Source organism: Paramormyrops kingsleyae, chromosome 6 (assembly GCF_048594095.1).
Source record: "Paramormyrops kingsleyae isolate MSU_618 chromosome 6, PKINGS_0.4, whole genome shotgun sequence".
Taxonomy (NCBI): Eukaryota; Metazoa; Chordata; class Actinopteri; order Osteoglossiformes; family Mormyridae; genus Paramormyrops; species Paramormyrops kingsleyae.
This window is the reverse complement of record NC_132802.1, coordinates 5301327-5326944: the sequence shown is the minus strand read 5'-3', so window position 1 is coordinate 5326944 and position 25618 is coordinate 5301327. Positions and strand designations below refer to the sequence as shown.

At 45.5% G+C, this 25618-nt stretch overlaps 1 protein-coding gene across 1 annotated transcript in view; it reads left to right on the top strand.

Moving 5' to 3' along the window:
- The window catches only part of pax7b (paired box 7b), a 75596-nt gene that overhangs the window by 35268 nt on the left and 14710 nt on the right, over nt 1-25618 (top strand). The window contains exons 6-8 of the mRNA XM_023841418.2: nt 904-1103; nt 15998-16163; nt 16853-17049. Of these exons, the coding sequence (XP_023697186.1) occupies nt 904-1103; nt 15998-16163; nt 16853-17049 (563 nt within the window). The remainder of the gene's footprint in view (nt 1-903; nt 1104-15997; nt 16164-16852; nt 17050-25618) is intronic.

The window sequence follows — 25618 nt, the reverse complement described above, 5'->3', positions numbered from 1 at the left end:
CGCAGTGACTGTAAACAGTGTTGGAGGCTGGAGGCGGGCACTTCGGCGAAGCCGATGTGGCGTTTCGATGGGAATATTTACACGCTGGCGGTTTGGTCTAGGAGCCCCAGGCCCTCACAGAAGAATAGTGGTACAGGGATCACTAAGGTGGTCTGGGGAGATTAACCCCCCCCCATTCCGCCTTCTCTCCTGGCTCCCAAGTCTGTTTGGATGTGCTGTGATTTGGCATTGTATACACAAAAGCCCCTTATGTATAAATAGCCACAGATTAAAATAATATTTCCCGTCTCTTACTTTCAGCTATATCATTCAAATCCTCAGCTCCTCACTCTTCATCCCCCCCACCCAACAACACCCATATCGCCATGGAAACAGACATGACCAGCATGATGGCCCTTGGACATCCGAAATGTCTGGTGTTGTTGATCCAGTTTGACTTGGGTCTATCTGTTACTTTGACTGTACATTGCCCGTCAGAGCGATTGGACAGTTTAGATGACATCAACTCCTTTCAAAAGGAAGAAAATCTGTGCCTGACACTCTTCTCACCGATATTATAAAAAAGTAACGGTTTGTGCTTAGTTTTGCATCATTACGTATCTTTACTGCTTTTATATTCTATGTATCCCTATGCTTCCTTGACTATGTGTACCCATACCTTTCTTTGTAGCTATGGTAGCATATTTTACACACGTCAGAATGTCTGTAAGGGTGTTCAGGGCGGGACGGCCGTGTTCAGTGACTTAGCCTGCTCCCCCGAGCCGTGTTCAGTGACTTAGCCTGCTCCCCCCAGCCGTGTTCAGTGACTTAGTCTGCTCCCCCGAGCCGTGTCCAGTGACTTAGCCTGCACTCCCGACCCGTGTTCAGTGACTTAGCCTGCTCCCCCCATTCGTTGTGTTCCAGGCGGCCGCATGGACGACGGCTCAGATGTAGAGTCCGAGCCCGACCTGCCCCTGAAGAGGAAGCAGCGGCGGAGCCGCACCACCTTCACGGCGGAGCAGCTGGAGGAGCTGGAGAAGGCCTTCGAGCGCACGCACTACCCCGACATCTACACCCGCGAGGAGCTGGCCCAGCGGACCAAGCTGACGGAGGCCCGCGTGCAGGTGGGGTCGCCGGCCGCCACGTCACTCCCACAACTGCACGCAGCACGTCCATCCCGCCCTCTTTTGTAGCTACATACCCAGTACAGGGGCACGGGGATACTGGGGTTGCCCCAGCGAGCACAGGGCATGAGGCAGGCCTGGTCTCTTGGCACCACCAGTCCATAGCAGGGCAAGGACTCTTATGCACAGCCACACATTGTAAATACCACAAAAACATAGACTCACCAAACCACATGTTTTCTGGCCTGTGGAAGGAATCTAATGCACATGGAGTAAACCTGCACAGATGGAGCAGAAACATGTAAACTTCACTACAGCTCCTGCCAAATCTATACAGTATGTAACACGGACCAGGATCACGGGGGTCTGGAGCCTGTCCTGGAAGCTACAGGCACAAGGCAGGAAATAACCCAGGATGGGGCACCAACCCATTACAGGGCACACAAACATAATCAGGCTAAAACATTTTTAAGATGTGCTGCCTGTCTATATGGGTATAAGATCTGGCACAGACAGCCTTTACTGGCCTGACTATAAATCCACGCCCCACCATGCACATGCACACACACACACACATACACACACAGAGCTTAACCTTAACCATAAGTAACAAAAAAAAATAAAAAATACAAGACATTTTAGTTTTTTGATTGCAGTCACAGATTTTTATAAAATTGAGTTTCCTCTTGTGGAAACCGAAAAAAATGGTCCCCACAATGTCAAAATAACACTTTTCATCACATTGTGGGGACATCTGGTCCCCACAATACATGACCACACACACACAGGTTTTCCTGTTGTGTAAATGTCTGTGATACTGACTCTCTGATCTCTGACGAGCTGCATTTTTATGTGTGTCGTACTTGTGGCTGAAGTTCTGCAAACGGGAAAAGCACATTTCTGAACTGAAAGGGATTTCCTTTGGGCTGGATAGATGTGCGCGTTCCCGGGATGTGCTACGGAATTGGCTGACTTGGCTTAATCCCTCGCACCTCTTGAGTGGCTGCAAAATTGATTGCATCAGGTTGTTTCCTTGTCTTAAGTTGTTTAAACATGCAGAAGTGTCTCTCAGAGGGACGAAAGGGGCTTACATGACAGGAAGAGAGAAAACACTCTAGGCTGGCATCATTGTGTAATCAGGGGACTAGCTATAGGCCTCTCTGGGTAATCAGGGGACTAGCTATAGGCCTCCCTGGGTAATCAGGGGACTAGCTATAGGCCTCTCTGGGTAATCAGGGGACTAGCTATAGGCCTCTCTGGCTGACACGATGGGTGTCTGAAGTCTGATCTGTGTTGCGATTACATTTCTCCCTGTGCCTCTGTATTTCTGCCCTGCCTCCTGGCCCCGCCCCCTGGTCCCACCTCCTGGCTCCGCCTCTTGGACCCACCTCCCAGTACAGCTACCTGATCTCTTGGCGAAACACACATATGAATTGTTAGAGCACGAGAGGTTCTTTTTCCTCCCCCCCCCCCCCCCCACCTCGCTTTTCGTGCTTTAAAGGGGAAGCAGATGCAGATCTCAGGTTGAGAGTGATTAAGGATTTGCCGCTGTACCTAATCTGAACTCTCAGGGTGGGAGGGAGTCCTGATGTTGTACCCTTTAGTTAAACCACAGTGTGACTGGGTAAAGTTTGAAACGTTACTCCATGTCTTCCTGACGGTGTGGCTGACATTAGTGCAACTAAGATGTGTAACAGAACAAGGTCCTATGAAGGGTGTGGACTTTGATGAAGGGTGTCTAGCTGCTTGTGGGGAGCACTGGGCCGGAGCAGGACCATATTGTGTGAGCGGCTGGCTGGGGGCCTGCTAAGAATGACAGCAGCCTGTCCACCGCTTACTTTTGCAGATCCTCTGAGCTCTTTGTGACCTTGCCACTCACACTTTTCACATTGGCATGCCCAGCAGGAGCCTGAAAAAGGTCACCAAGCAGGGCACAGCCCCCCCCCCACACACACACATTCTCCTACATGGATTCTCTCTAAGGCACAATGGTGCACTGCTTGAAGGGAGACCCTCTTCCTGAGTCTGTGATGAGACACATGGTGTTCACCAAGAGCTGGTTGACCCCGCAGAAGAAGCAGCCCTTGTTGTTTTTCTCAGGATGACTTCTACCATATGGTCTTTCCATCTTCCCCCATGACCTAAGTCTGCTGTCACAGAGAAGGCATTTACACCCATAGCGTCGGGCAGCCGTGCGCAGAACTGCCTTTTACGATGAGTACAGTGTTTGGATATACTTGCCTTTCACTGGCTTTTAGCAATTCGGTCCGTAAGGCTCCATGGACAGAAAGCTCAAGGGGGAGATGAGATGGTGTTGTGGGGTGGTGAGAGACGGTGATGGTTGTTCTTTCTGTCTTCACTGATGGAGAAGCTATTGTGCACCCATGTAAGAAGTGGTGTAAGATGAGCTGAGAGACAAGGTGCAAGCTATAAGGTGGGCTTTAAGAAAGAGTGATAAGCTGTAAGACTCGGTGTAAGATGAGCAGTAATGTAGGGTATAAGACAGAGTGGTGAGCTGTAAGACAGACTATAAGAGAGAGTAATGAACTGTTAGACAGGCTGTAAAACGCACAATACTATAGGGTGTAAAACGATTAGCTGTAAGACAGGCTGTAACACGAACAGTATGATACGGTATAAGACAGAGCGAAAAGCTGTAAGACTGGCTGTGAGACAGATTGATGAGCTATAGGACAGAGTGTATGAGGAGAGGTAACACAGGGCGTAAGAGAGTGATGAGCTATAGGACAGACTGTGAGACAGAGTGATGAGCTATAGGACAGGCTGTGAGACAGAGTGATGAGCTATAGGACAGACTGTGAGACAGAGTGATGAGCTATAGGACAGGCTGTGAGACAGAGTGATGAGCTATATAACAGGCTGTGAGACAGAGTGATGAGCTATAGGACAGACTGTGAGACAGAGTGATGAGCTATAGGACAGGCTGTGAGACAGAGTGATGAGCTATAGGACAGACTGTGAGACAGAGTGATGAGCTATAGGACAGGCTGTGAGACAGAGTGATGAGCTATAGGACAGGCTGTGAGACAGAGTGATGAGCTATAGGACAGGCTGTGAGACAGAGTGATAAGCTATAGGACAGACTGTGAGACAGAGTGATGAGCTATAGGACAGGCTGTGAGACAGAGTGATGAGCTATAGGACAGGCTGTGAGACAGAGTGATGAGCTATAGGACAGACTGTGAGACAGAGAGATGAGCTATAGGACAGACTGTGAGACAGAGTGATGAGCTATAGGACAGGCTGTGAGACAGAGTGATGAGCTATAGGACAGACTGTGAGACAGAGTGATGAGCTATAGGACAGGCTGTGAGACAGAGTGATGAGCTATAGGACAGACTGTGAGACAGAGTGATGAGCTATAGGACAGGCTGTGAGACAGAGTGATGAGCTATAGGACAGGCTGTGAGACAGAGTGATGAGCTATAGGACAGGCTGTGAGACAGAGTGATGAGCTATAGGACAGGCTGTGAGACAGAGTGATGAGCTATAGGACAGTCTGTGAGACAGAGTGATGAGCTATAGGACAGGCTGTGAGACAGAGTGATGAGCTATAGGACAGACTGTGAGACAGAGTGATGAGCTATAGGACAGGCTGTGAGACAGAGTGATGAGCTATAGGACAGGCTGTGAGACAGAGTGATGAGCTATAGGACAGGCTGTGAGACAGAGTGATGAGCTATAGGACAGGCTGTGAGACAGAGTGATGAGCTATAGGACAGGCTGTGAGACAGAGTGATGAGTATAAGACATGCTGATAAGCTGTAAGGCTTCATAATGAGCTGTAACACATGGCGTGTGACTTTCTGTAAGATGTTATTTGGCTGTAAAACAGCATGTAGCGATTGTGGGTTTTTGTGCTTCCGAACCCATTCCTGCTTGCTTAATTTTGGATGTGAACCATGTTTTCCTTTATTCTTCAACTTTTCACAAGAAACTCTGTTTGTTAAAATAACTGATACTGTTATGACTTCACAAATTTTAGACTAAAAATGCATTTTGAAATATAAATTCAGCACATAGCGTCTTTTGTCAGAAAGACAGAAATCACCATGTAAGTTTGTCACCCAAAGCACCTACCTTTATGCGCACCATTATTCACAATGATTCACACGCATTTCACTTGATGGTTTCGTTTGAGCCGCGACGCCATTCAAACCAGAAATGTCACACGGCCATGGCAGTCACATGCCGAGGTGACAGCGTGCCCTCAGACGGGCCTCTGTGGCCCGACGCCGCCATCGATGCCCTGGTTTTACGTAACGGCGAAGGAAAATACAGTAGAGTTATGGCGGCAGCTGCTGTGTGGGGGAGGGGGCGGGCGAGGGGGTGCATTCCTGACGGATTTCTCATTTAAACCCTTGGCTGTGAGCTCTTCTTCCCACCACTTTCAAGCCCACCGCTTCTTGTAAAATTTTCTGCATATCAGACAAGATCCCTCACCCCCTCCTGGGACCCCCGCTTCACCAACAACATTAATCAATCAAGGCCTAGTAAAAAAAAAAATTAAAAAAAAGTATGGCTAAGTTGCAAACCCCCACATCCTAGCCTTCCCACACCCTCACTGCCTTCACCAACCCCCCCCCCCCCCCCCCCGCCCACCCATCTACCCTTGGTGTGTTGCTGTCTCTAGCCGTTTAAAAAAAAAAACCACATTTGCAGTAAGTGCTTACACATATGTCTCTCCCTGTCCGGACCGGACAGATGTGCGGACGCTCGTCTTCTCGCTAGCTAGTCAATATTGAGAGATTTATCGCTCGCTGTCTCTTTAAATATATTACGCCGTGAACACGCGCATGGAACGTGTAATATACTGAAGCCGGAGAGGATTCGGGATTTATATAATTAGATATGGGAAGTTAACCGGAACAATGTTTCTGTTTTTCTCCGTGATTGCATTTCGAAAATGCACGGGAAAGTGGCTTGACAAATGCAGTGTGAGACGATCGTCATGTAGCCTCCCGTTGTATCTGGACCAGGGGCTACTGAGCTGACAAGACAGGAAGCAGTGAGAGGCCCTCACACCTAGCATGGTGGAATGTGTCCTCGCCCCACCCGAGCTGTCGTCCGCAGGCTGTGACACATGACAGAGTTTTTTTCCCAATGCCGGACGGACCGACAAGCCCAAACGTTAAGGCAAATAGTGATTGGCCAGCAGGAGGCTGATCAGCCCGACAATCCTCTGCTTTTGGCAGCAGCACAGACCCTGCTGAGTCTTCTGCCCCATATGTAGGTCAGCTCAAAGTCTCGGCCTTTGAAAGGAACCCTGGGGGGCGTCCAGCTCTTTGTGTGTTTATGGCAACTGCCACAAATCGGAAAAGTGCAAACAGGAGGGGGAAAAAAAGACCGAAAGGGACACATTTTTTCCCCCTTTTTCTTTTTAAATACTACAGCTAAATTATGTCATGTGAGAACCTGAAGTATTCTAGTCATGGATATAATTTGTTAATGCAATTTTCCCTCATAATCTCATTCTGGCGCACTTTGAACATCTTGAAAGGTCAACTCAAACGTAATTTTCCGAAAAGGTCACTTTGAAGAAAGTGGCTCTAGCCGACCAAAGTAAACAGAAGCCTCTTTTTAAACATAGTGCAGGCGCTGGGGTACGACCTGGACTGGGAGTTTTCGGTTGCTGGGCTGACCGAGCCCCTCATTCGCTTCTTTGTGAAGGTGGCATCATATTTTATAAGTTAGAAAGTTCAGTCTGGGTAGTAATTAATGCTACTGTTTTGTGGCAACTGCTCAGGACTTTATTGCATTATTTTACGGCAGGTTGGCATCCATCAATGATGGCCTGAGGTTCTTGTGGAATAAAAAAAATCTGTAGTATAGGATTAAAAAAACATAAGAAATGCGACTGCTGCTTTGGCGTTGATGATTATTACGACGATGATGATGACTATTATTAATATTATTGTAATTATCTGTTGCACTTGCAGTGAATCTCGAAGCACTCACAAGAAATAGAGAACAGGGGAACTTTCTGGATAGGAATCAATCATATTCCATTCTTCTTCATCTCCTTCTTCTTCCTGTCCTTCTCCTTCTTCTTTTTCTTCTTCTTCTTCTTCCTCCTTTCCATCTTCTCCTTCTTCATTCTCTCCTTCTTCTTCCTCTCCTCCTCCTCCTCCTCCTCCTTCTTCTTCTTCTTCTTATAATTATTATTACCCATATATTGCTATGGGCCGCGTGCATGGTCTGGGTTGGATTAGTGTATTAATTGACAGTGGTGCTCTGCTCTGTTCACCACGCCTTGCCCACACGTTTTAGCTCCAGTATCTTTGCCTGCTGTAGACCAGGCATCTTCTTGGTGAGAAGCACATGCTGAAGAAGTTGAGCTCCCAAGGGGCCCCTTCACATGAGCTATGGAGTCCTAGAATGGGTCAGGCATGGATGAGTCATGCGATGATGCTGGACTTGAGAGTCTGGGCCTTTGTAGCGGGAGAGGTACTGACCCTCTTAACTTCTAGCAGACCTCTTGGCCCGGGTCTCGACCTGCTTCAGCACAGCTGCGATAACACAACATCCAGATGTCCGCGAGGGTTTCTTCAAAGGGGGTGGTCAACCTGAACAGGGGCTGGAGGGTTGACTCACTTCCAGAAGAGGTCATCGTGAAGGGTGGCCCCCATGCCTGCAGCCCATAGGAAGGGGTGACGGCCAAAGAAAATGGAAAGAATGAATTTAAATGCTTTAATCCCGACTTCCAGCATAGGAGATAACAAGCACAACATTGTCATGTTTTTGTGACTTTGTAGACTCCTGTTTTGGGGTGTGTTTCTGAAAGAAGGGTCTACTGTAGGATCAGTGAGATCGCTCAGAGATGTTAAGCAGCATGTAGACTCTCTCTGTCGGGTTCAGTCATGTGTACAGTTGAGGATCCTCCAGAAGCTCTTCGAGTAACAGGCCTCCTCCCACCTGTCAGCCCACTCTACCCCCTAATTATGGCGGGAGCCCCACCCATTTGTCCATGCTGCTGTTTTACGGCCCTGTCTGACAAATTGTGGGAGCTGATCCATATCTCACTTACTGCTGGGGGTGATTAGTTCCAGGCCCTTTGACAGAGGGTGAAGAAGGAGCTTTGGCTACCTATACATACCCCCCCCCCCCCCCGATCCAGACGTCCAGCATAAATTGTGATGCATGTGCTTGTTTCCTGAGCACAACAGATAAAGCACCGTGGGGGTTTCCTCCGCTGGGGTCCCAGAGGGAGTCAAAGCCTCCTATGTAAGGCAAGGGTGAGAAAGAAAAGCAGGAGTTCTGGTTGGTCTGAGGGCAGTATTCAGTATTTGCCGTGCTGATCAACAACAGAGGTCGTAACCAAAATGAGCCAGAAGTACAGGTCAGGTAAGAGAGGAGAGGGAATTGGGAAAAGCAGAGTGATGAAGAGACAAGAAGCTCATGAAGAATATGGATGGTTGGGTAGCAGAACAGTGGAGGAGCTTCAGTGGAGAAGGAACCAGCCTCTAAAACCCAAACCCACTCAAGGTCTCTTTGCTTTACGTTGCAGCCACTTCTGAGAAACACTGTCTCCATAGCAAGAAAAACCCACTTTCAAAGGCTGCCACATAGATTACCTTTTACAGCCAATAAACATTTTACATGTAAAGTCGTATTTTGCAGAATCTAATAAGCTTTAAACACGGACCTCTCACAAAGCATAAAAAATCAATTAGGAGACAAAAAACATTCTCTTCTGCTCCTCCCGGCCCTCGCGGTATCGGTGACCTGCACTTCTGCGTTCTGCCGTTCCCTGGGGGACTCCTCCACTGGGCCTCCTTCTTCAGCAGTAGTAGGTTCCTTCAAATGTGAGAAGTTAAAAGCAGGAGCCCCAGCCAGCTGTCATTCCTCCATCTGGATAACATGGACCCTCCTTCACAGATATGGAGGATCCCCAGAGAAGAAGACGCCTTTTTTCAACGCGTCGCTGAATCTGTGACAAGGCAATACGGAACATATTTGTATTTCTGTGTCTTTTCGAAGCCGAAAATTGCACAGGAATGTTATTGTGGACCGAATGCCGTCTCAATTACAATGTGCACAAATAAAAAAAACCCATCTGTGAGCTAAACTTATCTTCAGGACACAGCGCTGAACAATCAAGTCAGTATGTGAGACCTGAGAGCTCTGTTCCATTTGTTAAGATGAGAATGAAGTGTGTGTGTATCTGAGACTCCACTCTATGCTGTTTCATACAGTATATGTAAAAAATATAGAAACTGCATATAAATGTAGTATGAAAAACACAGTATATATGCTTTCTTATTTCATATATGACCTATATCTGAACTGTATATAGACTATATTGCCATAGAAAGGCAAAACCCAATAATTCCATCCATCCACCCACCCATTCATCCATCCATTTTATATACTATTTTATCTAAATTGAATTCTAACTAATAATGGGTATCTCAGGATGTTAGGTTGGGCTCAGTTTTCAAGAAAACACAGTAGTTACAAAATTCACGCTAAAACCAAAGCAGAACACCCTCACAGTTTCAGTGTCAGTGTAGCTGCTGTGTTTTGGCTTTGTAGGGCAGTATTTACGTTTTATGCTGTATATCCTGTGTTTTGGCTTTGTAGGGCAGTATTTACGTTGTATGCTGTATATGCTGTGTTTCGGTTTTGTAGGGCAATATATACATTTTATGCTGTATATGCTATGTTTTGGCTTTCTAGGGCAAAATATACGCTTTATGCTGTATATGCTGTGTTTCGGCTTTGAAGGGTAGTATTTACATTTTATGCTGTATATGCTGTGTTTCGGCTTTGAAGGGTAGTATTTACATTTTATGCTGTATATGCTGTGTTTGGCTTTGTAGGGCAGTATTTACGTTTTATGCTGTATATGCTGTGTTTCGGCTTTGTAGGGCAGTATTTACGTTTTATGCTGTATATGCTTTGTTTCGGCTTTGTAGGGCAATATATACGTTTTATGCTGTATATGCTGTGTTTCGGCTTTGTAGGGCAATATATACGTTTTATGCTGTATATGCTGTGTTTGGGCTTTGTAGGGCAATATATACGTTTTATGCTGTATATGCTGTGTTTGGGCTTTGTAGGGCAGTATTTACGTTTTATGCTGTATATGCTGTGTTTCGGCTTTGTAGGGCAGTATTTACGTTTTATGCTGTATATGCTGTGTTTCGGCTTTGTAGGGCAGTATTTACGTTTTATGCTGTATATGCTGTGTTTTGGCTTTGTAGGGCAATATATACGCTTTATGCTGTATATGCTGTGTTTGGGCTTTGTAGGGCAGTATTTACGTTTTATGCTGTATATGCTGTGTTTGGGCTTTGTAGGGCAGTATTTACGTTTTATGCTGTATATGCTGTGTTTCGGCTTTGAAGGGTAGTATTTACATACTGTGTTTCGGCTATATAGGGTAATATATATATGTTTTATGCTGTATATGCTGTGTTTCAGTTTTGTAGGGCAGTATGTACTATACTGTAAATATATATATATATATATGCCTAACATGCATTTTGTAACATGCTTAATAACGATAACAGGAAGTGGAGCATTCTGCTACAGCGGTCACTCATCAGTGGCCTATGGAATGCACCCGCAGGAGTTTAACGGCTCATCCTGGTGTTAAGAGGCTGTAGCCTAAGAAAAGGGGAAGCAGATATTTTGTTCTCTGTTATAAATGTGCTTCCACTTACCAGTCCTGATAGAAGCCTGACACTTTGGACTGTGCTCTGGCATCTGAAAGATGCGGGTTAGCGCTGGCAGCGGGCGTCGGTAGTCATGGGGGGGGGGTTACCGTGGCGGCGGGGCCCACCCAAACCTCGCAGGCGGAGCCGCTCCTCGGAGTCATGCGTTTTGTGTACCATAAAGGAACAAATGGGATTTATGCAGATTGCGCCGGTGCCGGTGCGTCCGCGCGACTGTTCGAACAGAGAGTCTTATTATTGGAATTTAAATGAATTTCTTTCAGTCTCTCTCCCATCCCTGATACTTATCAAGCTAATCCGACCCTCCACTCCCAGATTCACACCAGAAGCGAGTTTAATTAGCATAGTGCAAGGCAGGCAAGCTGGCAGAGCGGAAGAAGGAGCGTGCGGAGGCGGGAGCGTGGCTGCCCCGTGGTGGTGCAGGGAGCAGGAATTCCGGGGGTCAGCCAGCCTCCTCCGTCCCCGAGCTGCCGCTGGTACCATGGAGACATTTTTGGAGACTGGAGTGGGCCGTTTACAATGCTTCCTGATCAAGTCTGCACTAGTCGGAAAATTTATCGAAAACAGGAGTACCAGTTAGAAATTTTACAGCATGCCCCAGTACAACTGTGGATTAAATATAGATGCTTCACATAGTTTCTTCAGGCACGTAATTCAGTTTTAAGAACTGTACCATTTTGTCTTCAAGGTGTTCATCTTGCTTGTCGGAGGTATTTGCGTAGAAGGATACTTTAACACACTTTTGTTAATTGGTCAGAATGAAAATCCATGAACAGCTCAGCTGATTTTTGCGAGGAATAAAGGTCTCCTGACTATTTTGGTCCTCATTTTCACTAAGAGAAACGTACAGAGGCATGTCTGTTTGTGTAGAATGAACAAATTTATTGGTGCCGATTCTGCCATCTTCCGAGACTCATCTCACACTCTGCAAAAGCGAGTCTCTGTTTCTCTACAATTGGGCCACTCAGCCTCAGTTTGGATGCCCCTGGCCGGACTCCTCCCCACCCCACGCCAACCCCCCCCCCCATGCCAACCCCTCCCCATTTACCCCAGTTCAGCGTACTTTAACCAACAGGCGGAGAGATTGATGTTGGCCCTTTCTCCACGCCTCTCAGTCTCTGTTATGTTCTACTTTTTTGCTGTGAAATTCAATCAGGTTATCCAGGTTTTACTCTTCATCGTCCCCCCTTCGTGCCCCCCCCCCCCCCAATCTCCACATGGAGACCGTAATCCTAGGAAGACATATAGCTGGCATCTACCAGCTGGAAAGAGAGGGACACGATAGGCCATTGTGATTGATCACAATGGGACGATAGCCCCGATAGGGCCACTGTGTGGAGATCCTTCATCAGCTGGATTCCTCACCACCTTCCATGGGGGTGTCGAGACCACAAGTCAAAATGGCCACCTTTATGTCTTTATTTCACTGTTTTATCGTTATCTTAGGAAAAAAAAATGTACAACGATCGACCTGTTCGCTTCCTGTGCTCATCTGTTGGTATCCCATTGCTTAGCTGCCATATCTGTCAAGCTTACAACTCAGTTATGGGTTAAGCATTTTATTCTGGTGGACTTGGATGGGCCATCTTCGGGCTACAGGCTGGAAGTATTACCCACCTCACCAGAAATATTTGACGTAAAGGGTTTGTTCACATTATGGCCGTAAGTTTGCATTCGGTATCCTGGAATAGAGATTAAGCAGCCGCTGTGCTGCTGAGGAGTTATACTGTGTTGCAGAGAGAGAGAGAGAGAGAGAGAGAGAGATCCCTGTTCCAAGGTGACTTTGCGATCAGGTTCCAGAAGCGGGCAACAGCCTGGGCGCTTTCGGGGGGACCAAGCTGCTTACAGCAGCCGCTGACTCCTCCAGCACACATTCCCGGCTCCGGAAAGCCAGCGCTTTTCAGTCTGGGATTAGGGATGTCCTCCTTTCAGTTCACAGGTGTATAAACTTCAGGGCAACAAGGCTCTCCATTTCTGAGATAACAGTGCGTCGGCCATTTCAGTCCGCTTGTAAACAACAGGCTAACTAACTAGCTGGCTAGTGATGGATGGGAGACGCCGTGAAAAATGTAAAATATTGTTTTATAAACTTGAATACTAAAAGAATACTAAAAGATAGCTCAAACTTCTGTGCAAATACACTGTAAATTGTTTAAGGTTTTATTGGGTATTTAAAGTCTTGCTAAAGTTGAAGACTGTTTAAAAAAAATGACAGTGGTTATGTGTGTGTTTGTGTGGGTAATGAATATATTAAAATACGGGGACCAAATGTTCCCACAATGTGATAAAAACCTGTTATTTTGATGCTGTTTCTTCTGTTCCCACAAGAGGAAACCCAATTTTATAAAAATCTGTGACTGCAATCAAAAAATTACAAATGTCAAAGTCTTGTATTTTGTTTGGTTATTTATGGTTATGGTTAGGGCTGGGTAGGGGTTGGAGTTGTCTTTGTTGGGATTACAGTTTTTGCTGTAGAAATGAATGGACGGTCCTCAGAAATATGTGTGTGCGCGCGCATGTAGGGTAAACATATCCTTATGGGGACCGCTCATTCATTTCAATGGGAAAAATGCTAACGCTAACTATGACAACCTTAACCCCTACCCAGCCCTAACCATAACCATAAGTAACCTAACAAAATGCAAGAGTTTTTGCATTTTTAGTTTTTTCATAGCAGTCACCAATTTTTATAAAATAGAGTTTTCCCTTATGGGGACCAGGAAACCGGTCCCCATAAGGGGTAAAAAACGGATATTTATCACATTATGGGGACATTATGTCCCCATAAGGATAGGTAAACCCGCTCGCGTGCGCGCGTGTGTGTGTGTGTGTGTGTAGTATTTGAGGGCAACACTGTGGGGAAAAGGCTCCAGTACCTCATGGGGACACATACCACTGGCCCTTTTCTGAATAAACCTGAAGACCCCAAACTACGAGTTTGTTGATATTTGAACATTTTGAAGGTGGGGTTACAAGCCACAGATTACAGTGGGAAATCCTCACTGGGATGAACATTGCAAGGCTTTTGAGACTTTAGCCTTTTCGCCCCTTTGAAGCAGAGTCCTCACAAACAGTTTCGCTCCCCGAGCTCAGCCTCCTCCTCAGCTCCAGAGAGGAGATCGATCTGACAATAGCAATAGGGCAGGGTTTTGGGGGGGGGGGGGGGGTGGTGGTGGTTGGGGGGGTCAGAGGTGAAGGGGGTCCCCTCTGGGGCGGTTCGGTGGAGGGCACTCCCTGGGACGCCAGGCCGTTTGTTTGACCTCAGCTGGAGTCCAGCTTGTCTCGCCTCGGCCGCTCTCTCATGCAGAACCACCCAGTCATCACGCTCCCATAGAGCCAAATGGCCTCCACTTCCTCTAGGGGGGAAGGCCGGGAACAGGGGGGGGGCTGGTGCCTTGTGCTGGCTAAGGGTGGGGGCTCACGCCGCCGATCTCATATAAACTGAAACCTTGCAGCTATTCATTTAAAGGCCTTAACATGGATCCACGATAAAACTTGATGTGAAATTCTGTTCTGAGAATAACCCTGTCTGGCTAAAAACAACGGCTAATCGATTAAATAATAACTTAAATCGTAATTGTGTCATGCTGAGACCACCTAAAAACATTGGCCCCTCGATACAGAGGAGCCCCTGTTCTGCTTTTCGCCTCACAGCCATATTTAGCATCCTTGCTAATATTGACGATTGTAGGAAAAGTGGCCCCCGCAGTGGTGGGGGGGGGGGGGGGGTTGTCGTTAAAAGTCCATAGAGGGGCCCGCATTTAAGCGACGAAGTGGCGCATTTTTAAGGACGCCTGGGCGAGAACCGGATTTCTGCGATGGTGGATGTGACATCGACGAGGAAGAGGAGGAGAAGGAGGTGGAGGCAGGGGGGCAAGCGGGAGAGAGCCAGAGAGAGAGGGAGCGTGTTACAGGGAGTCTGTGCCTCATGGCTCTGCTATCTCTTGATCAATGCGCCGGCTGAAAGAGCAGCTTTTAAAGGACTTCTTAAAAAGGACGCCTTCCCTTTGTGCGCAGTGTTTACCCCACTCCATTGAGAAGCTATTGTCCTTCCCCAACCCCCCCCCCTCTTTCAAAGGGGCTTACAATGGGCCAGCTCGTTTGAAACACAACAGTAGATTAACTGCAGTGACAGTGTATTAAACTCTGATGAATCGACAGTGCGAGGCATAGATCAATGTCTTTCAACCTTTTGCACACAGAGGGCCACAGTGTTGTCTGGCTGAAATACGGCAGGTTGCCGGCTTTTCCCAGCTGGGTGTTTTATGTTTTTTTAAGGGCGTGGTGCCATTCATGAGGCCTTTTTAAGCCACATAAATAACTGCTGTAAAAAAAAATTATCCCTGCTCTGCCGAAAGTAATCATTAAAAAAGCGATATTATAGTAGATTATCATTTTTTTTATTGTTTTAGAATGTTTAGGGGAATTCAGCATCTCTCCTTGAGGTGTTGCAGATGGTTACTCGTCATGGCCTCTCCCGCAACCCCGAGGTTGTGAGATGCGTTCGGATTGACGGTTTCGGTCACTTTCTGCTTGACATGGATGGAGGGCTTCCGGAGGGGGCCTGTTTCCCCCCAACCGTCAGTTGCTCCCCTCACATGGAGACTATGGCTGTTCCATAAACACGGCTAACAGGTCTCTCCCTTGGGGGGTCCCGTCTTCGCCCTGACCTTTTGATTACTGTTGCTTTTTATCTGGAGTCGAGGGATCACCGTTTACACAGACTCCCGCTCGGCCTGTGATCAGGAGCAACAGGCCCCGGCTGCTGTTCTGCGTGGGGATTAGCCTGTCATCCAGATGGAGCTGATCACTGATCTCAGGCCAGATTTTGTTGTGACACGGATGCCTGGGTTTTGAGCTCTGGCAGAACACTCACGTTCCTTCAACGTGGCATTTTGACCCATTTTCATACATACACTCAGGGATCAAAATAATACAGGCAACCCTATCGTGTAATTTTAACTCGCCACCGGGATCAATATACTATAAAAAACACACTTTTTTTTCCCATTAAAAAGCACATTAGTTAGTAAATCTGTAATTACACTTACAATTTTGGTTACTGTTTCAGTTCCTGTTACACAACACCTTGTGTAGATACGGTCACGAAGTAACGGATCTTGTGACTGTTCAAAGTTCTCATGTAGAGGAAGACACACCGGCCGCGTTTACTCACCCCTTCTCCGTCTCCAGGTGTGGTTCAGCAACCGGAGAGCCAGGTGGCGCAAGCAGGCGGGAGCCAATCAGCTGGCAGCCTTCAACCACCTGCTGCCCGGCGGGTTCCCGCCCACTGGGATGCCGACTCTGCCGACGTACCAGCTTCCTGAGTCGAGCTACCCCACCGCCACGCTGCCACAGGGTAACGATAATGCCGGCCACACGTATGCTGGATGCTACTCATATCAGCTCTGTGTCCCTCCAATAAACAAATTAATAAGCATAATTAGCTGTTTATATACATATATTTATCTGTATATTAATGTTGATGTATGTATTGTAAATAAATATCTGAATGACACTAAGGATATTTATTCCCTATACACACTATTAGCATTGCAGTACCGCCTCTCCCCAGGTTACAATGGGGTTACGTTCCTACGTAATGGTGTTACAGTAAACCTATTGTAAGGTGAAAATATTGTACGCCGAAAATAAATTTTAATACAGTACATCTAACCTAACAGACATCAAAGCCTGGCCTTGGTCTACCTTAGACATGCTTAAAACACTTACATTAGCCTACAGTTGGGCAAAAGTATTAACACAAAGTCTAATATATAAAAACATGCTGAATATCTCATGTTATTTACTGAATGATGTACTGAAAGTGAAGAATTGTAAAGTCAAAATATTGTGACACAGACCACAGAGCTGTATTAGTTTCCATCATTTAAGTGATGTTATGTCACCATGGATACAAGAAGCCATTGTCTTTATGCTGCGTGATAGAAGGATGGATGTGAACTGCCACTGAGGTCAACAGAGCAGTAAGTGAGCCTTCCAGAGGTGAGCATTGATCATTGGCCTCATTCCCCCCCCCCCCCACAGATGGCAGCAGCACGGTACACCGGCCCCAGCCCCTGCCCCCCTCCTCCATGCACCAGGGCGGGCTCACGGGCGACACCGGCTCCGCCTACGGCCTCTCGTCCAATCGCCACAGCTTCTCCAGTTACTCCGACACCTTCATGAGCCCCTCGGCCTCCAGCAACCACATGAACCCAGTCAGCAATGGGCTCTCTCCGCAGGTCAGTGGGGGTTCAAAGGCTCACGGTGCAAAAACACAGAGTAACGGCAGGATTCATACAATCTCTTATTACAAGCCAGTAGCTTTCACAGGCTCAGGGTATATGCATAGCTTTTCCTCAACTGTATCTAGTTACAGGGAGATTTTCAAAATGTCCCTTAGCGACATCTGTGGCTGAAAAGTGTCATTGCACATATTCAGACAGCATGACCTATTAAAATGCAATACTGTAGCATGCATCAGTGGAAAGTGAATTTTAATTACATACAAAGCTTCTCCATAAAGCAAGAGAATCACTGGTGAAAGTCTTTCAAAATTAGCATTTAAACACTTAACCGTAATGGTAATATTTCGCTAAAGATGAATTTGAACCAATTTTTAAAATATATCTGGTCAAGACTCAAATTAGGTAACAGAATATTACTAACAAACAATTTATTGAATCACACCTAGAGTTAACCACTGCTGTGCTTGTTTTCACACTCCTGTGAGGTGTAATTCTTGTTTCTAATTTATGTGTAAAGATAGATGACATTACTGGGCACTTAATGAAGGGTTTGCTGTGGCAGCTGGTTTGTTCTGCGGTTTCGTCTGGTGCTTGTGTTACCCAAACCTGGCATGAGTAACCTGCTAAAGGTTCGATACAGGCTACACTAGTTCTCTCGCTGTTCTCCTGTTGTAGCTATGATACCGTACTGCCCTAACAGCTTTGTCAATTATAAGAGCAAATTCAGGTATATGTGCCTGAGCACATGATTTGTCATGATCTGTGAAAATGCGATTGCTCTGATGTGTGTATCTGGCTGAAGAAACCGAGAGAAATTCACCTCACCTTTTATGGACGTGTCGGACAATAAGCATTCAAAATGAGACTTTCTGCTAGGGGTTGACTCTGCAGAATAAAAATGACTGATATTGATGCAAATCACTGGTGAAGAGTAAATTATATGCAATTACCCAGCAATACTGGGCAGTCTTGCCCATCCTAAGCAACAAGATCTGGCTAACAGGCAGAAAATAAGATTGAAATGGTCTGTAAAGAATTGAAAACGAATTTCAATGCTGCATTTGTCTGCAATTACTCCCTTATTCACACATATTTTATTGGGAGTTTTTTTTATATTTCTCAAAGCAGATTGGAAACATTCTGGTATTACTCTCTCTTTCTCCAGAGAAGAAAGAATTAAGGATTTTCTGACAAAAAAGAGATTTTCTCTTGTACTGGAGAGTTGAGGGATAAGGCGCGATTCACAGCGTGTTTGATTGTTAATCGTAGTGTTGGGGCTTTAAGTGCTAATGCTCCCTCTGCAAACCTGCATATATATCAGGAAGATGACTGCCTTTTTTATTAATGTGATTCAATGCCTCCTTTACAAATGGGGCTCTCACCCGCTCATTCTATTATCTGAAAAAAAAAACCATAGGGTATATAATAGCCCCCCACCCAGTTTTACATTGTGGATTATGACATCAGGGGTATAAAGGTATTATTATTCTTGCTGTAATTATTTTAAAGAGGTTTCTTTACTTTGTTGGGTACATATCCATTCAGAGGAACGCCAGTCATTGCTGTTGAGGCATTTCTCTGGCTGGATTGGAAATTATGGTGGGGGGTGGAGTTTGGGGGGGGGGGGGGGGGGGAGCTTGCTCAGATGAAGTCGAGCGAATTGAAGCAGTTGGATTTCATTTCTTGATGCGCCGGAGGTCTAAGTGTTTGTTAAATAGGAGAAAAAATGTAAAATAACGACACTAATATGCTGCATGCCGGCTTTGTGCGGTGTTTTTCACGCTTTTTTACACAAAGGGGCGAGTGGTATCAAGTGAGAGGGAGCGTGCACAATAGCGGTGAAGCAGTGAGCCACAATGCGCATCCAGCTGGAGGCTCGGCCCTTGAATCCAGCCCCCCCCCCCCCCTCGCAGCCCCGAACTGACACACAAGAGACATGTGGTAATTCCATCAGGGCCTCATTGTAGGGGAAATTAATGTCTCCTTTGACAGGGGCGACGCAGTTCGGGCTTGGCCCTCGCACTCTGCACCCGAAAGCAGAGGGAGATGGTGGGGTGGAGAGCCGGGGCAGCCACATACACAGCACCCCCCCCCCCCCCAGCCCCACCCATCGGCAAAAAAACAAAAAATCTGACATCTGCTGCAGTCAGTTACTTATGTTTCTGTCCTGGTCTGTCTTGGACCTCTCCTGCTCTCGCTCCATCCATAGCTGTCTCTCTCTCTCTCTCTTTCCCTCTCTCTCTCTCTCTCTCCCTCACACACACACACACACACACACACAGGCAGGTTTGTAATTATATCTTTGTGGGGACTCCCTATTAATTTCTATGAGGAAAATTCTAATCCCAACATGACGACCTTAACCCCTACCCAGCTCTAACGCTAACCATAAGTAACCAAACAAAATACGAGACATTTAAGCATTTTTCGTTTTTTGATTGCATTCACAAATACTTGAAAAATAGTCCCCATCACGTTAAAATAACAGGTTTTTATCACATATAAATATAAACATAATCCACACACACACACACACACACACGCAGACATACTTTCACGTTCTGCCTTCCCCTCTCTTAGACCCCTCTCTCGTTTTTCTCCCTGGTCAGATGACCTTCTCATCTTTGTGTGATATACCTTCTCTGACAGGGCAGATAGGGACAGATGCAGGATGAATAAGTGCTATAACAGTTTTTTTTTTAAAAGTTAATTGATAAACAAATTGCATAATATGACAAACCATAACAAGACAATGCTGGTTAAATAGTTTGTTTGTGAATCTTGCATTTCACAAACTGCAGTAGGTGCTACGTCAGAATAAGGCCACTTGGATGAACAACTATAGGCTGAAGGGACTTCAATTTGTTCTGAAGAAGGAAAAGAAATTTCTTTAATTTTTGTTTGTTGTTGTTATTTGGAATTAAAGCATTCCCCGAAGAACCAAAATGCCTTACAACTTCATACCCCAAAGGAGTTTTTTTTCTTTTTTAAAAGTTGCGTTACTTCCATTGCAACAAACACCCGCTCTTTGACTCTTTGTTCTTTAATGAAGACCTACATTAAAATTTTTGCTTTGCATGCATTCAGTTACTTAGAACTTCCACCAATTGCTCTTTAATTTAACGTGTTTTTAGCTGCAAAGCAAAATTTTACTGCACCTGTATCCATTGTGGATTAAAACAAGATAAAACAAGCTTAGATACAGTCTTGTGTAAACATACAGACATGAAGCATCCAAATTTGTGTGAGTAGTACTTCTGAGTACTACTTTTGATTAGTATTTGTTCCTGCTACATTTCCCAGCATTCCCAGGGGTTGCCCACTCATGTGGTCATGTGATATCATTCATGTTTATCCCATAATATTCATGTCATCCTGTTGATTATAAAGAATATCAATTCCTCATTCTAAATGTCAATGAGCTGAATTCTTAACCTGCATCTTCAAATATCGATGCTTTCTCCATTTTCTCCTACTGGAAAAACCAGTTCATCTAATGTATTTGTGCTGCCTTTCTTTGTCCTCTTGACCATAAGCGCAAGAATTCCGTGTTATCAGAGGTTCAGGCAACATCTGTTAGCGGTAATGCATCTGTGCGTTCTTCTATATGCGGCATAATTTTTTTTCCATGAACAGTTTTGACAGGCAACTTGTTGTCAGAGAGATGCTGACGAGAATGTGTAATCTTCGCCGAATCGGTTCTGGTGGCCGTTTGCCAGGCAGTAATGGAATCCCGCTGTGCTTGTTGCTCCGACAGGTGCGATGGTCCGCCAGCTCCGGGCCCCAGCCTGACCGGGCACATTCTTTCATCAGGCGTCTGGAAAGTGCATTATTATTAGTGTCGTTCTTGGCTGAAGCGTAGGAGGTGAAGTTTTCACATGCACGTTACAGATGCGTCCCCCGCTGGCCCCTGTAGCCGAGGGACCGAGCTGTGTGGGGTTGGGGGGGGGGGGGGGGGCACCAAACAGGAGCTGGAGCCCCGTACAGGAGAAGTGTCGCTTGCATTTGGGGGGGGGGGGGGGGGTCCTTTCATAGCCTTTGTGAAATTCTATAAATGACCCACGTGTGGACTCTGATTACATGATCTGATCACACGTTTACGGCCCAGCTGGTCATGTGCAGCAAAATGCCCCATGACAAGTGAGCAAATGTGGTGAAAGAAGGCCTGCTGGGAACCTAGAAATGGGTGACTGAAGATGTGACTGTCAAGACCTCCGGAAACTGGTCTGCCATTGATTCACATCACCGCCCATCCTGTAAGGCCAATCCTTTCTGTGCTCGTGGCTTAGATGTGCATTTTTCTGCTCATTAAGTTGATATGTTAATGCTGATATGACTCTGATAATCATTTTGATTCTAGTTCTTTTATGACATTTATACATCTAATTCTGTTGATGGATTTCCATATGACATGAGAATTTTAACTAGTGTGTGGTGTTGAACAAAGAGTATACTGGCTTGCAGTGTTAAGCGTTGAGTATGTTGCTATGCTGTTGAGTGTTAAGTAGGTTGGGACACAGTGTGGAGTATGTTGATTTATGGTTTTGTGCATTTCACAATGTAGAGTGTGCGATATGTGGACAGGCAGCATAAGCTTATCAGTGTGTAGTACTGAGCATCAATTTGTTGGTACACGTTGTTGAGTGTTGAGTATGTTGGTAAGCATCTGAAAGACTTCAGTGTTCAGTAGAATGATATGCAGTGCTGGGACCCAGTCCCCTGAATCAGACAGCGGAATGTGCCCTTCAGCATTTAGGATGCTGGTGTGCCATTTCGAGTGATGACTATACAGGCACACAGTGTTCAGGGGTCCGTCCCCTTGATGGCGTTGTGGAGATGATAGGACTGCAGAATAAGCAGTGCGCCTCTCACAGAGAGCCAAGTAGGATCCAGCATCACAGCAGGCTGCTGAGTTATCAGCCATCTCTCATATCAATGCATTTTTTAGGACCACATGCTGCAAAGGTGCATCTTTACCTGTGTATGACAGAAAGCCACGTGACACAGTTAGATCTCTCCAAATGTGCCTTTTAAACTGAGTTAATGAATATTTGTCTTTACTGCAAGACAGGGATACAGTCTGGGAAAGCAGATATAGCAGACAAAAAAAAAAAAACCCAAACCACAAAGAAATTTTCACGTCATTTGGTCAAGGTTGGCCGAGTTTGTACGTTTTAGAGACAAATGTGTACTGTACAATGCAAAGTGTAAAGGTAAACAAAATGGGCAGATCAAAGGAAAACAGGCTCACGGCTGTGTACATACGAAAGGACTAACATACTTCATAGGTTTTTTGATAGACTTTTAAAAATATCAGTAATCAAGAATATGAGGTTTATGAGGGAATCCCTAGTACCAGAGAAATTAAATGTGATTGTATTGTTTGAGAATAAATAATTCATCTAGCAATTTGATAGAACAGTTTTCTTCTGTACTCTAACTACTTATCCTGGTGTGGTTGTGGGAGGTGAGGCCACAAAGGGCAGTGGGGGGGCAGCAGGCGGGGGTACACCCTGAGTGGGATGCCATTCCATTGTAGGGCAAACAGACGTACACACACTCACACGCAAAGTTATACAAAAACTAACCTTGATTTGTTTTTTTTTTTAAGAACAATAACTCAAACTGAGGTTTGTTTTGCTGGCCATAGCTGATCAGTACTGGCAGAACATTTATAAACTAATCCTTTTTTCACTAAAAAACTATATGCTTGCACCTTGTTAGTGCTTGTAAAAGCAGGGCCGCATTTAACAACTTAATGAAGGAATGAATGAATGAATGAATGACCTATAATATGTTACACTTCCCAAAAAACAGTTTGATGACACTCTAGAGGGGAAAAAACAATTGTCACAGCTATGGCAGGAATGGAGAAGAAGGAATTTTTTTTTTTTGCAAGTGTTTTTTTTTTCCAGTGCAGTTGGAAGATTTGTGTTTTGGAGTGAAGGAACTGGCTAGCATTTGATGTTGGGAAGGGAGTGTGAATAGGCTGGGTTTCAGCACTAGGGGATCAGAGGCAGAACAGTGCTCACCAATACTTCCTTTGATCCATATCCCCAGGCTAGCCTGAGTGCGCGGCGCGCGCTAGCCGCAGCCTCGCTAGTGATTCCTGACAACTGTCTGGCGGAGATAAGGGAGGGGACCCAAACGGCACTCCGGAGTTCCATTAGCACAGAAGCCACTTTAAACGGGATGAATTATATTTAAGAAGCCTGCACAGGGGTTGCCAAAAAAGAAAATGTAGGAAAAAATAAAAAATAAATAAATAAAAAAACCGAGTTTTTTTTTTTGGCTCACTCCATTTCCGTTTCTTGCTCTAGACAAGACATTGTGCACCTGAATATGAATGAGCGGGAGTTTTCCTGTAGTCTCCTGCCTTATTAAAACTAGTGCATTAAGCCTGTCGCTGGGCACCTTGTCAGCTGGCAGGCTTTAGCCTTCGACAAATCAAAAGGATGAATGCATATATTTACATTCACATCCATACTCAGAGTGTGCGCTGTGTGTGTGCGTGCATGTGAGTCTGTGAGTGCGCGTGTGCGGCGGGTGGGGGGGGGGGGGTGATACTTGTTAATTAGAACTCATCTTAAATACAAGATACTGTTTCAATTTGGCAAGAATTTAAAAAGTAAGTAAGAGGCTTTGGGGGGAAAAAAACGAGACAGACCTGCTTGGGAACTGCCAAGAAAATCACGGAATTTAAATCATATCCACTGGCAGAATGTTTTTAGCATAAATTTATTTATATTTGTCAGTTTCCTTTAAAAGTCTCTCTGGAGAATAACACGTCGTTTTGTTGCTCTCCTGTTAAGCGCTGGGAGTGCGGTTTCTACGGTTACCCTGATTTAAACAATGCTTTGAAACATTTTTTTTACAACTTCGCATTGTTGATTCAGTCCCGTAGGTGTGACATAACGCAGCGCTCTAAGGGAAACCACACGACGTCATGGAGTGGGGGTGCGTTTCCCCAGTGCACGGTACCTTCTAGTGGATGCACGCCGTAACTGCGTTTTCCGAAATGCGGATCGGATTCCGAGTCCACCTCTTCAGTATCAGGAATCGATCACTGGACATTACACCAGGACTTAAAGATAGGCAGTAATAGGCAATGTGATGCTGTGCTTCTGGATTTAATATCAAATGCTTTAAGAATGTTACAGTTCCTTAGTTTTGTTTCCGTGTTAACTGGGTTTGGGAATGCTGGGAATTTTGTCTTTCCTTTCAGCGCATACTTCCATCCCATATTGGATGGCCTCCAGTAAATTAGCAAGGATTAAACAGGGATCAATAAATATAAATAGGTATCATTTAGCTTTCCATACTGCTGAAGGCTACACAGGATGGGCTTTCGGGGTTGGCTCACCCTGGACTGAGATAATGGGTTTTGCAATCAGGCAGTGTGGGAATCCTCTAATGGACCTTGTCTTGCACAACAGTTGACGGAGGTCTGCCTGCTGGCTCGTGCTCAGGTCTGCACCATGCCCTCACCCTTTAACCCCAATCTCAAGAGCCCCAGCAAAGCAAAATGAGATCAGCTGAAGTCTTACCGCCATATTTCAGAAAAATATGTTTGGGTCTGTATTTTTATCTGTTTTTTTTTTTTCCTCCAATAACTTTTTTTTTCAGCCTTGGACCATACTGTGATACTGCGCCTCACTCTCGCTTTTTTCACCCGTTCTCTCTCTCTCCATCCCTCTTTCTCTCTCCCCAGAGAGGAAACATTATTCCCCTCACACAGATGAAAGGCTACGGCGGACAATAAAAATGCTATTTAAATGCAAGGATGTTTGTATGCGGGTGAGAGATATTTCCTGCAGAAAGTGAGCTGGTGCATCCTGATAAATAGCAAATATAAGGGAATGCGATTTACATTTATCTTGCAGAGGCAGCCAATATAAATTTCAGCAAATCCTGGAAGATGAGGATTTAAGTAGGACTGGGTAAGACCGATTCCTACTCTGAGGGTCCCACGCAATAGCAATGCCTATTAGGCTGAGAATTGTATTCTCATATTAAAAGGGTATGGGCACTCGCATTGACAGTTTCTTGAATATCTTTCACACATATATACATATGAATACATACGTCGCAAGTTTTATGATATATAAGGATGCATAGGAAATCTTTTTCTATTCAGATGCTTCTAGACACCTTTTTAAGAATGTTCTTACATGTTACTCATTGCCAGAAATACTGCATTTTGAAAGTACTTTGTTCTATTTTTGCATGATTGAATTGATTGGTGTGTTTTGTGTATTTATGGGCAATGTTAAGCAGTGTTTGCTGCTGAATGGTGTTTACAGACAACGCGTAGGAGAGACTTTGAAACTGGGTGGGGGGCACACAACTTAATGATTTAAATATAAGGGTCTATTTATTACGAGGGATGAAAGAATCCAAATTAAATGAAATAAAGGTGTTCGCCGACCAATGTGGCGTGTACCTTTAATAGGGTTCCATGTTTAGTGCGTAGGCAGGCGGTGTAAACACATCGTAGTGATGTGGCCGAGGTGAAGGTCTCGCAGTGCCTTTCAGTGCAGGGTGCTTACGGGTCGTCGCCGTA